This window comes from Carettochelys insculpta, chromosome 6 (assembly GCF_033958435.1).
Source record: "Carettochelys insculpta isolate YL-2023 chromosome 6, ASM3395843v1, whole genome shotgun sequence".
NCBI classification, from domain to species: domain Eukaryota; kingdom Metazoa; phylum Chordata; order Testudines; family Carettochelyidae; genus Carettochelys; species Carettochelys insculpta.
In genome coordinates this window covers 3,714,563-3,727,867 of record NC_134142.1, presented here as the reverse complement: position 1 = coordinate 3,727,867, position 13,305 = coordinate 3,714,563, and the positions used below count along the sequence as shown (strand labels likewise).

The following is a 13,305-nucleotide window of genomic DNA, read 5'->3' as shown; positions in this document are numbered from 1 at the left end:
GAGGGAAAGATCCTTCTCCTCCAGGATGAGTTGGAGATCACTGATGATGCACTGGAGAGGCTTGAGCTGGGAGCTGTATGTGATGAACTCCGCCATGAAGCCTCTATGAGCTCTACGCCAGTCCCAAGCTGGATGAAGGAGGAGGGTTGGTCAGATGAGGGTCGATGCACTGACCGTCAAAAAACAATATGAATGAAATCTGATGCCAGTACAACTAAATGATAAAAGATGCCGGCTCGGATAAAAAAGGTATGTGATACCATTTGAGCGATTGGGGTTGGATCGATAAGTTGGCTATGGTTGTTGAAGGATATCAATGACAATGCGGAGGCAGTGGTGAGAACATAAGCGGAGTTGGGAAGTTGGTTTAAAACAAGTAGAGGTACGATACAGGGAGATCCAATATTGCCAAGTATCTTCATTGCACATCTGGAGAGAGTGATGGACAAGATCAAGGAAGAGATAGAAGGGATATCTGTGCATGGGAAAAGAACAAACAACTTGAGGTTCGCAGATGACATAGCTATTATTGAGGAAGATGAGAAGAAGCTAGCAAAAACAGCACAGGTGCTAAATGAAGAAGGGAAGCGGTACGGACTGATAATGCACATTGATAAAACAAAAACAATTATATTTGGAGATATGGAAATAGGAAGGAAGACCAGTGCCAATGGTATTGAACTAGAAAATGTAGAGAAATTCACATACCTGGGGAGCAACATAACATATGATCTAGACTGTAAGAAGGAAATAGTGACTAGAATAGTGAAAGCAAGAGAGAGTTTGAAGGTGATGGATAAGATCTGGAAAAGCAAAGCAATTAGCTTAGGAACGAAGCTGAGCATCTTGAAAATGTGTGTATTCAGCAGCATGTTGTACGGATGTGAGATATGGGTGATAACAAAAGGTTCAAAAAGAAGAATATTAGCATTCAAAAGGAGTTGTTATAGAAAGATTCTAAGAATAGGATGGATGCAGAAGGTCACCAATGAGGAATTAGATAAAAAGACACAGCCAAAAGAGAACCTGCTGAAGAAGGTTATAAAACAGAAGCTACAACTATTTGTACATATTTGCAGAATGAATGACGAATGAAAAATCAAGACGATGGGATTCGGCATATTGGACAGTTTGAATAGGAGAGGTACACCACCACAGAGAACGGATAGATGACATACTAGACTGGTGCAGAGCTAGTCTACAGAAACTAAGCCACTTCACACTGGACAGGGAAAGATGGAAGGAAACAGAGAGAGAAGCAGCAAGACACGGGTGCTGAACCCACGGTTACTGATGATGATGATGTGTGTGATGGCCAGTGGTGTTCTCTTGTTTTCCTTGTGAGGCCTGTCCTGTAGCAGGTGGCTTCTGGGTACACATCTGGCTCCGTCAATCTCTTTCTTGTGTGACCATGGGCAACTCACTTATCCTCTCTGTGCTTCATGCCCCCTTTTAAAAAGGGGACCTACAGAACTTACTTACCTCACAGGTGAGTTGTAATGTAAAATACACTAAAGATTGTGATCTGCTCAGACACTATATAGTAACATGTAAGTACCTAAAACAGGATGAATGCCTCAATGGCAGTGCAGAACAACAGATTCTAGGGCTAGAGCATCGATAAGAACTGAGTGAAACACAGAGATTTGGTGCCCAGGCAGCAAGGTCCTTTAAATAGCTGCGAACTTTTCAGTTTATTGAAGTATAGCAACTTAAGGTCTCTCTACATTTATCGGAAAAGTCGACGCACTGGCGGTTGATCTTCCCAGGACTGATTTAGCACACCTAGTGGGGACACACTAACTCAAAAGGTCATGGCACTCTGTCAGCCCCAGTACTCCTGGCACTTGTGAGGAGTAAAGGAAGTCAATGGGAGAGTTTTTCCCGTTAACTTCCTGCTGTGTGGACGTTGGCAAAAATTGATTTTAGAAAAGTCAACGCCAGCTATACAATTCTCATAGCTAGATTTGCATATTTAAAATCAACTTTTTCTCCTAGTGTAGAACAGGCCTTAGAAATTTGTGGGGTCAGTGAGCAGTTAATTAGACATGAATAGAAAAAAGCACGCGGATAGAAATACAGCATTGGCTGATGAGTGTGGAGCAGACTCCAGGAAAGCTCTGTTTCTGAAGGGAAGTCATAAAGAAGAATTGACATGAATGTTTAGAACCTAGGGGTGTCTAGGCACTAAGGTTTTGAATGGTTTCAAAGTCAGGGCACTGGCACCACATTATAGCTTGGTCACATTCACAGCCAATGAAAAGTGAGACAGTGATGATAACCAGTAGGAATAAACAAGGGTCATCACCCATTGAGCCTTGGAATGATTTGCAAAGATTTTGGTGCAGAGAGTATCTTTCACATAAGGACACTTAAGGAAACCATTTAAAGCAGCAGTTCTTAGCCTGGGGTGCACACACCCTCCGGGGGTATGTGATGCCCTTTCTGGGGGTGCGAGACGTTCCAGATTTTTTTTAGAAGAAAAATGATCGAACGCACAAATTAAGCACAGGCACATAAGTACAACTACTCTGTTTCATCAAACCTATGTATTTATTAATATTACACATTTTTAATAAAGTTATTTTACATATATTTAGTACGCATTTAAAAGTGTAGAGGCCCCCCCATCTCCATTTTTGATGTTTGATAAGGAGTGCAAGAACATATTTTGAAAACCAAAGGGGTGCAGGCTACAGTAAACGTTAAGAACCACTGATCTAAAGAATATTGGAATTGATGAGGGCCTCGCAAAATCCTAATCAGAACTTCAGCCTGGAAACTTGACCATCTCTACTGATTTCCTCTGGAGAAACCCCAGAAAAGGAACTCTTGAACTTCAGTCAACTATCCCGAAGGCACTGAAAGTAAACAAACTGTAACAATCATCTCTTTGTAGTGTTTCTGAGTTGAAGAGTCTGATGCTACAAAGATTCCAGGACAGGAGATCCTGATATATAGGTGTATACCTCAAAGGATCAGGAGACAATGTTTCCTATGAAAGGAGAGTTAGCCATGCCCGGTTCTTGTCGCCATACTAAGCCAATCCAGACAGGTTTGGGGACTCTTTCTCTGAGCAAAGAGAAGTTACTCACCTGTGTAGTAACGATGGTTCTTTGAGATGTGTCCCCATGGGTGCTCCACAGGAGGTGCCGGGCTCGCCCTGGTGCCGCAGATCGGAAAATTTCCAGCAGTCTCCATCAGGTTGCGCATGCATTGATGCGCGCCAGTCCTTTGCACGCTTTCGGTCACGTGCGCGATCCGGTCCCCGCCAGTTCCTTGGCCAACCGCCCCAGATGCTTCTGAAAAACACGAAACAGAGCTCTGAAGTGGGGAGGAACGGGTGGGTAGTGGACCACCCACGGGGACACATCTCGAAGAACCATCGTTACTACACAGGTGAGTAACTCCTCTTTCTTCTTCAAGTGGTCCCCGTGGGTGCTCCACAATAGGTGACTACCCAGCAGTGACCCCAAATAAGGAGGTGAGTACCCAATTTATGTGCAGCTTGTCCTTGAAAGGACTGCTGTCGATAGGTGTGTATCCTCATTGAACACCCGGTGCATGGCATAATGCTTGGCAAAGGTGTTGTAAGATGACCAAGTCGCCGCTCTGCAGATGTCTTTTAATGCGATTCCTTTGAAGAAGGCTGTCGATGCTGCCATCGCTCTGGTGGAGTGAGCCCTGGGTGGAACTAGCAAAGGGGTCTCACGAAGCTCATAACACAGTCTTATGCAGGACACGATGTAATTTGAAATTCTTTGTGAGGACAGGCCTTCCCCTTTCGACCTGGGTGCGAGAGACACCAGGAGTCTGTCCGTTTTCCGGAAGGGCTTAGTTCTGTCTATGTAAAAGGCCAGCGCCCTCCTCACGTCTAGCAGGTGCAGCCGCGCCTCCTTGCTGGAGTTGTGAGGCTTAGGATAAAATGACGGTAATGCTATTGGTTCATTAATGTGGAACTCTGAGGAAACCTCTGGAACGAAGGTTGGGTGTAATCGTAAGATCACTGCTTCCGTTGAGAATACTGTGCAGGGCGGCGTTGCCATTAATGCTGCAAGTTCGCTCACCCTGTGGGCTGACGTAATCGCAAGAAGGAAGGTTGTTTTCATGGTAAGTAACCAGAGGGGTACAGTGGCCAATGGTTCAAAGGGCAATCCCGACAGCGTGTGGAGGACCACGTCCAAGCTCCATGACGGTGGTAGCGGTTTCCGAGGGGGGTACAGGTTTGCCAGCCCCTTTAGGAACTGTGTGACAATAGGATGGGCAAATATGGTTGGCCCTTCCTCTTTGTGTTGCAAAACTGATATAGCTGTGAGATGGACCTCTAGCGAGGACAGGGAGAGTCCGTTTCGTTTTAGCTCCAGCAGGTATTCTAGAATTACAGTTATAGGGACGTCCACAGGAGCTAACTGCTTGGAAGAGCACCAGCAGATAAATCGTTTCCATTTCTGCTTGTAAGTCCTTCTGGTGGAATTCCTTTGACTAAACTCCAAGACTTGTTTCCCTCCCTCCGAACATGTGCTCTCTAAGGCGCTGAGCCATGGATTAGCCACGCCTGGAGGCAGAGTCCTTGAGGATGTGGGTGCACTGTGGACTCCTGAGCCTGCGTGAGAAGGCCCGGCACTACCGGTAGGGGGAGTGGCGGGCGGCATGACATGTGCGGAAGCAGAGGAAACCATTTCTGTCGTTCCCAGGTTGGGACTATAAGTATCATGTGTGCTCTCTCCCTTCTGGCTTTCTCTAGAACCTTGTGGATGAGTGTTGTGGGAGGGAACGCATAGAGTAGAGGGCCCTTCCATGGCACCATGAAGGCGTCCCCCAAGGATCCCTGTCCTATGCCTGCTCTGGAGCAGTACTGAGGGCATTGCTTGCTGTTGTGAGTGGCAAACAAATCAATTTGGGGAAACCCCCATTTGTGAAATACTTGTTGGAGCAGATCGGAATGGAACTGCCACTCGTGCATGAGCGCAAAGCGTCTGCTTAGTTGGTCCACCTTCACGTTGTGGACACTAGGTAAGTATGAGGCTTTTAGCGTTATATTGTTGACAATGCACCAGTTCCACAACCGGACTGCCTCCGTGCATAGTGCGCGGGATCTGGCCCCTCCTTGTCGGTTGATATAAAACATGGTGGAGGTGTTGTCGGTATTTATCCCGACTACTTTGCCATGCAGGTATTTTCAAAAACGTCTGCACGCATTGAACACTGCTCTGAGCTCTAGTATGTTTATGTGCAATGTCTTTTCCATGGGGGACCATAGCCCCTGAGTTACTTTGTTGCCGACGTGCACTCCCATCCTATGTGGGATGTGTCTGTCATAAGAAAAATCGCAATTTGTGGTTGGTGGAAGGGCACCCCTACTAGTAAGTTGTTGGGATCTGCCCACCATGCCAGTGACCTTCGTACCTCCGTTGTGGGCGATACTGCCCTGTGGATGGTATGGACTATTGGTTTGTAAACACTCGCCAACCAGTTCTGCAGGCCTCGGATATGCAGCCTGGCATTCTGTACCACAAATGTGGTGGTCACCATGTGCCCCAACAGTTGTAGACATGTTAGGATTGGCACTGTGGGGCTGTACGTCATTACTTGTACCAGGGATCTGATGGTGTGGAAACGGGCATCGGGCAGGTATACTCTTGATGTAATAGAGTCTATGCATGCCCCTATGAACTGTATATTTTGCGTGGGCTCGGTCTTTGATTTCGAGAGGTTGATAACTATGCCCAACGAGGCGAATGTGTTTGTAGTGATGTGTATCATGCGTACGACCTCTGCCTTTGAAACCCCTTTCAGTAGGCAGTCGTCCAGGTATGGAAAAATGAACACACCCTGCCTGTGTAGGTAAGCTGATACTACCGCCAGCATTTTGGTAAAAACTCTGGGTGCCGAAGAGAGACCGAACGGAAGAACTCTGTATTGAAAATGCTTCCTGCCTACTGTGAAGCGGAGAAAATGTCTGTGCGCCGGGTGAATTGTTATATGAAAATATGCATCCTGTAAGTTGAGGGCTGCAAACCAGTCTCCATCGTCCAGTGCTGTGATTATGGAGGCAATTGTAGTCATCCTGAAACACTGTTTGCGCAAATGCCGGTTCAGGGCCCGTAAGTCCAGGATTGGCTTCCAGCCTCCTGTCTTCTTCTCTGTTAGGAAGTATCGTGAGTAGAAACCTTTCCCTTGGAATTGTTCCGGTACTCTCTCCACCGCCCCTATAAACATGAGATGGTCTACCTCCTGTTTTAACCTTGTCTCGTGAGAGGGGTCCTTGAAGAAGGACCGGGTGGGAGGTTTTGGTGGTGGTAGTGATTGGAAGGGGATCGTGTATCCCGTGGCTATAATTTCCAGTACCCATTTGTCTGTCATGATGTTTTGCCATTGAGAGTAGAACGGTTTGAGCCGATGGTGGAACATGTGCTGAGATTGGCATTGAGAAATGGTCTTGATAGTGCAGTCCTCGACATATCTGTCAAACTTGCTGTCTCAGAGCTGGCTCCGAGGGTGCGTGACCCTGCTAGGGGCGTCGTCTGGGGGTCCTATACTATTGCTGCTGTTGGTGGCGCCCTTGGTCATAGCCTCATTGATATTGTGTACTCTGTGGTTGATAAGCGTAGTGCCTTTGCTGGGGGTAAAACTTCTTCCTCCTGTACGGGGGAGGTATATATGCCCAGGGTCTGAAGTGTGGTTCTAGAGTCCTTGCTGGAGTGTGGGACCGAGTCGGCTGAATCTGCGAATAACTTTTGTCTATCAAATGGAAGATCTACAATTTTTGTTTGCGGATCTCTGGGAATACCGGACGTCTGGAGCCACGATTCCCTATGCATTACCACTGCTGTGGCTGTGGAGCGTGCTGCCGTGTCCGCCACATCCAGGGCAATCTGAACTCCTGTTCGTGAGGCTGCATAGCCCTCCTGGACAAGCGCTTTCAGCACCAGTTTCTTGTCCTCTGGAAGGAAATCCATGAGGGAGGTAAGTCTGGAATAATTGTCGAAGTTGTGGTTTGACAGGTGTTCAGCATAGTTTGCCATTCTCAGTAGTAAGCTAGAGGAGGAACAGACCTTCCTGCCGAACAGGTCTAATTTCCTCGCATCTTTATCTGACCCTCCTGATTTATATTGAGGTGTCTTGGATCTATGCTGTGATGATTCAACCACCAGGAAATTTGGCTGGGGGTGGCTAAACAGGAATTCCATGCCCTTGACTGGAACAAAGTATTTCTTATCCGCCCTCTTATTTGTGGGTGGGATGGAGGCTGGAGTCTGCCATATGTTGGTGGCTGATTCCATAATCGCTTCATCTAGTGGGATGGCAATCTTGGATGAAGCCGGAGGTCTCAAATTTTTCAGGAGTTTATGATGTTTTTCCTGCACCTCTGCTATTTGAATGTCCTGTGTTTGTGCGACCCTCTTGAACAGTTCTTGGAATTGCTTAAGGTTGTCCAGGGGGACATATCCCCAGGGACAACTGCCTCATCTGGGGAGGATGAGGAGGTATCACTATGATATACCTCCTCTAATTCCTCAGGTTCCTGACTCTGTTTGTATGCTTGCTCTTTTGAGGGTTCTGGAGGGAGGTCCAGGGCCTTTGGACCAATTTCCGGCTGGGAAAGCTATGTTCTTCCCACAGAGAGAGACTGTATGAAGGTGTGTTGGTGAGGTGTGGGTGGGGATCTATCCCTGGATCTGGACCCCTGTGCCGGTGTTCAGTATGGTAAAGATGGCCATAACAACAGGGGCAAGGGCCCAGTGATGGAGATCTGGACCATGATCAGAATGTGTACATATGGTGCCTAGAAGGGCGTGACCTCTGTGATGACATTGACAATGGCGGAGATGTTCTGTGATAGTATTCATAGGGATCCATACTGGAGATTGGTGAAGGTTGTGTGAGCCAGGGGGATGGTGGTTGAAGGAACGGGGATGGAGGTCTGAAGCAGGCTGTTGGAGTTGCTGCCAGGTGTATCTTGGGGGGGGTGGGGGAGCTAGGCAATAACGGCAACGCGATGACGTCTGGAGATGGGCTGTGGTGCCAGGCTATGGCCTTTGCTTTTCCCCGTCCCTGAGGAGCAGGTGCCACCCCCTCCGGTGCCGGGGACCTCGGCACCGTAGTTGGTGCTGCGCTCGGTGCCGCTGTGCACGGTGCCACGCGGGTAGCTTCCTCGAGCACCGTTGGGTCCCGTGCCGGATACCCTCGCTCCAGTGCCGTCAGTGCCGCAATGCTCAGTGCCGTGGGAGTCGGTGCCGCCGATTCCGGCGCCTGTGGAGCCCTTGGTGCCGACTGCTTAATGGTCGGAGGCCCCTGAACAGCTATGTGCACTGCGGTCTTCCCGCTATGAACAGCCAGCGGGTCAGGGCCCTGTGCTCCACTCGTCCTGCTCGCAGATGTTACCAGCAAGGATCAAGCTGGGGAGAGCTTCTTTCTCTTTTGCACAGAGGAAGTTAGGGAAGCTGCCTTCCTCTTGTGCAACCCTGAGGGCCCCTCTTTACGGGGCTTCTCCGATGGTCCATGTTGGAGGGCCTTATCAAATAAAATCATCTTCAGCCTCATTTCCCTGTCCTTTCTGGCTCTGGCTGTAAGCTTAGAGCAGAGCAGTAAGGACACTTTTGTGGAACATGGGTCTCCCCGAGGCAATGGATGCACTTGCTATGCCCATCTGAGGCAGGCATGGCCTCACGGCATGACTCACGGCATGACTCACATTTCTTAAACCCTGGCTAAGACATCTCTGCCCGGGTGTTTAAGTCTTTGAATGTTAATAGGGCACTTAACAGCTAATCAGTCCTGGAACAGATAACGTTTGCGGCCTTTAGGATAGCGGACTGCCTGAGACGGCCGCCTCTGTTCTTCTCTCTTTTTCTCTCTCTCTCTCTTTTTTTTTTTTTAAACTATATACACATCTAACGCAGAACAACTTCAACAGTGATAAGTAAACTATCAACTAATAACTATTAACAGTAAGAAACACAGTTTTATCTTTCTCAGGCATTGGAGCCGGAGCGGATTCTGTCTGCAGCCATTGGCAGTTGAGAAGGAACTGGCGGGGACCGGATCGCGCACGTGACCGAAAGCGTGCGTCGGCGCATGCGCGACCTGATGGAGACTGCTGGAAATTTTCCGATCTACAGCGCCGGGACGAGCCCGACACCTACTGTGGAGCACCCACGGGGACCACTCAAAGAAGAACTTATGTTGCATTTGATGAAGCGGGTCTTTGCCCACGAAAGCTTATGCTCCAAAATATCCGTTAGTTTATAAGGTTCCACAAGACTTCTTGTTGTCATGGCAGACCGAGGCTTTGCTGCATGTGAATATACTGCATTGCACTTAGGCAACTAGGTCACCAAAGCTACGTCTACACGTGAAGCCGACATCGAAATTGACTATTTCAATGAATAACGTCTACACATCCTCCAGGGCTGGCAACGTCGATGTTCAACATTGACGTTGCGCAGCACCACATCGAAATAGGCCCTGCGAGGGAACGTCTACGCGCCAAAGTAGCACACATCGAAATAAGGGTGCCAGGCACAGCTGCAGACAGGCTCACAGGGCGGACTCAACAGCAAGCCGCTCCCTTAAAGGGCCCCTCCCAGACACAGTTGCACTAAACAACACAAGATCCACAGAGCCGACAACTGGTTGCAGACCCTGTGCATGCAGCATGGATCCCCTGCTGCAGCAGCAGCAGCCAGAAGCCCTGGGCTAAGGGCTGCTGCACATGGTGACCATAGAGCCCTGCAGGGGCTGGAGAGAGAGCGTCTCTCAACCCCTCAGCTGATGGCCACCATGGCGGACCCCGCTATTTCGATATTGTGGGACACGGATCGTCTACACGTGCCCTACTTCGACGTTCAACTTCGAAGTAGGGCGCTATTCCCATCCCCTCATGGGGTTAGCGGCTTCGACGTCTCACCGCCTAACGTCGATGTTAACATTGAAATAGCGCCCAACACGTGTAGCCACGACAGGCGCTATTTCGAAGTTAGTGCCACTACTTCGAAGTAGCGTGCACGTGTAGACATGGCTCAAAAGTGAGACTGGATGAGGAAAGCTTCAAGGAACCTGTGTGCATCAACTGAACAGCTTGATGGCAGGAGGTATGAAAACCACAACCAGGAATATGCAGAGGTCACTCAAAGAAGATTCCAGGTTGTATACCACAGTTAGCTCTTTTCTACACTACCAAAATGACACACATTTCACTCCATTGCAGATAAAAAAAAAAAAAGGAAGATGTAGTGCAGACAGCACTCAGGCATTTTACTGTCCTGCATATAACCCTGAAGGACCAGGAGACATGATGGTAAAAACTAAGAGCTTGTCTACACTAGCTCCCTAACTTCGAAGGGAGGATGGTAAGTAGGATGTTGGGAGTGTATTAATGAAGCACTGCAGTGCACATGCAGCACTTCGTTAAGCAAATTCCCCCCCGTGGCAACTCCGAAGTGTTAAACTTCAAAGTGCCAGCTTGCGTGTAGCCACGGCTAACCCACCAGTACTTTAAAGTGCCCGGGCAACTTCGAAGTCCCTTTACTCCTCAAAATTTACCGGCAGCTTAGCTGCAGTTAGATGCGAGCTGGCACTTCAAAGTTTAACACTTTGGAGGTGCCGGGGGAGGTGGGGGAGGATTTGCTTAATGGAGTCCTGCATATGCACCACAGCACTTCATGAATAAACTCCCAACGTCCTACTTACCATCATCCCTTCGAAGGAGGGAGGTAGTGTAGACACAGCCTAACGGTACCACCCTTTGTCTTCCATGGCTGCTAAACCAACACAGCTGAAATATTAGGAAGTTATTGTTTCTTTTACTTTTCTTTTTTCTTTTTTGCCAGTGTACTTACTGCCTTAAAGACCTAATATTTTTCTGCAGGGACCTTTAAATTACAGATACTGTCTTTTTTACTACGTATTACTATATCATATAATTCCATCTTCCCCCATATCTCATCAATCTATCTCCATACACACATCGTTGTTTTCCCAATCTAATTACAATATTTCACATATAGATTATTTCTAAAGGCTTATGCTGAACACAATTTTCATCAAAATGTAAGCTGCGAAGAAACACACAAAAATTTCATTTGGAAGCCATTTGTTAAGTCATTGTCTACTTTTCTGCTAAATAATTTTAATGAATCATATACACATAGTACTCAATCTATGCTTTTATTTTCTGAAAATTAAATTGGAGGAGGAAATGTGGAACGGAGAAGGCTTGTTTGTGAATGTATTTTACCTTTTGATCCATCCATAATTCCACACAGGAAAATAAATAATGATCGTGTTCCCATCTGCAGCAGTAGTTCATAACCATGATACAAACTAATGCAAAGAGCAAAATCTCCTTCAATTATGCCTTGTTGTATCCCCTAAGAAAACAAATTATAAACACACTGGATTAAATTTCAAAAGTCAATAAGTAACAGGAATCATAGTGCACTATTTGATGCCAAAGTCAGTTTATATCTGGGGGAAAAAAACAAAAAGAAAATAAAATTGGTGATTTGTTTATCAAAAAACTCATGAACCACACTGGAAATGTTCGGAAAACTCTCCTAATAATTAATAAAAGTAACTTTTTATCTCAATGGAATCATTTAAATATTTTCATAAAGGAATTGAGAACAAAGTGACATTAGTAGAAATATTTTCAAAATACACCAATGCTGTTTTGCTCGTCCTCTGGGAAGTAGTACCTGTGTTATCAAGGGAATAATATTTTGTTTTATTGTGTGTACTACTTTTTTGTTGTACTGCTTATTGTATTTGGCAGGGTATTTCACACTTACCTAAGCTAAACATCTTCACTTGATAATGTTTTACTGGTTGTCATAAATCACATTCTGGGTGCGTCTACACTAGCTGGATACTTTGAAGTAGCCAGCACAATGTCAAAATAGCACTCGTCACGTCTACACACGCCGGGTGCTATTTCAATATTGAAATCAATGTTAGGCGGCGAGACGTCGAAGTCGCTATTGCCACCCGAGGATGGGAATAGCATCCTACTTCAACGTTGAAGTAGGGTGTGTGTAGACGATCCGCGTCCTGCTACTTCAAAATAGCGGCGTCCTCCATGGCAGCCATCGGCTGAGGGGTTGAGACACTCTGTCCAGCTCCTGCGGGGCTCTATGGTCCCTGCGCGCAGCAGCCTTTAAGGCACCATGGACCCGGATTTCCTGTGGCAGGAAGCTGAGAGCATGCAGGCAGCAGCACAGGCACGCGCTAGCCCTGCACGCTTTTCAGAGGCCCTGATCCCCACTGCTTCCACCCATGGCCTCAAGCCAGCCCCCCGAGCGCCCCCAGGGCTCCCCTCCTAAGGGGACCCAGGCACCCCCAGCAGACAAGCAGGGGGCTAAAAGGACGTGGGGCCCCTCCTGGTCGGAGGCCAAGCTCCGAGACCTGCTGGGGCTCTGGGGTGAGGAGGTGGGGCTTCACGTGATGGGGAGCAAGCGGCAGAACGCAGAAGTGTTCATCCGACTGGCCAAGGGCCTGGCCGCCCAGGGTCACCCTGCCTGCACTCCGGATCACGTCTGGAGTAAGGTGAAGGAGTTGCGGCAGGGGTACGCCCAGGCCCGGGACTCGGCCAGCCAGTCTGGGGCTGCCCCCACCACTTGTCCCTATTACAGGGAGCTCAGGGCCATCCTGGGCCCCCAGGACACCCCTTCCCCTCCCGGCCACCCTTGACACCACGGCCGACGAGCCCCAGCAGGCCTCAGAACCAGAGTCCAGCCTAGAGGCCAGTCCCGCACCCAAGAGCCCACCCAAGGAGCACCCCCTCGGGACAGCAGAGGAGGGGTCCTGCAGCGAGGAGGGGGGCTCCTCATCGACCTCCCCTCCCGGAGCACCAGCCGGGCATCCGCCCACCGGGCTTCACCCGACCACGGCAATGGACGCTCAGGTACGTACCCCACAAAGCACACACCCATGGGCCACAGGGTGGGGACACCAGCCACGACCGGGAGCCTCACACACCCCCAGCGGACCACAACCTGCGAATGCCCAGCCACAGTAAAGTCCCAGGACGGTGGCATGGCCATCAGCACCCGTACCCATGGACAGGAACTCAGTCTTGACCCGGGGCAGGGGGACAATGCCATGGTGACAGCCAACAGGGACATCAAACCCACTGACGGGGACAGAGACCCAGCACCCAAGAGGGGGCAGGGAGAACGGGCCACAGGCCAGGGCACCATACTAACAGCCTTCCCCTCCCTCTCTCCAGCTGCAGCACCTGACGCCCCAGGCAGCCAGGCACCCTCTGTTGTCCCCGACAGCCAACCAGAGGTCAGCCACCGCCAG

The 13,305-nt window shown here is 48.8% G+C and overlaps 1 protein-coding gene across 2 annotated transcripts in view; it reads right to left on the bottom strand.

Moving 5' to 3' along the window:
- Positions 1-13,305, bottom strand: part of FANCM (FA complementation group M) — a 166,802-nt gene that overhangs the window by 82,745 nt on the left and 70,752 nt on the right. For both annotated transcript variants that reach the window (XM_074996151.1, XM_074996152.1), the window contains one exon: positions 11,240-11,372. In XM_074996151.1, the coding sequence (XP_074852252.1) occupies positions 11,240-11,372 (133 nt within the window). The remainder of the gene's footprint in view (positions 1-11,239; positions 11,373-13,305) is intronic.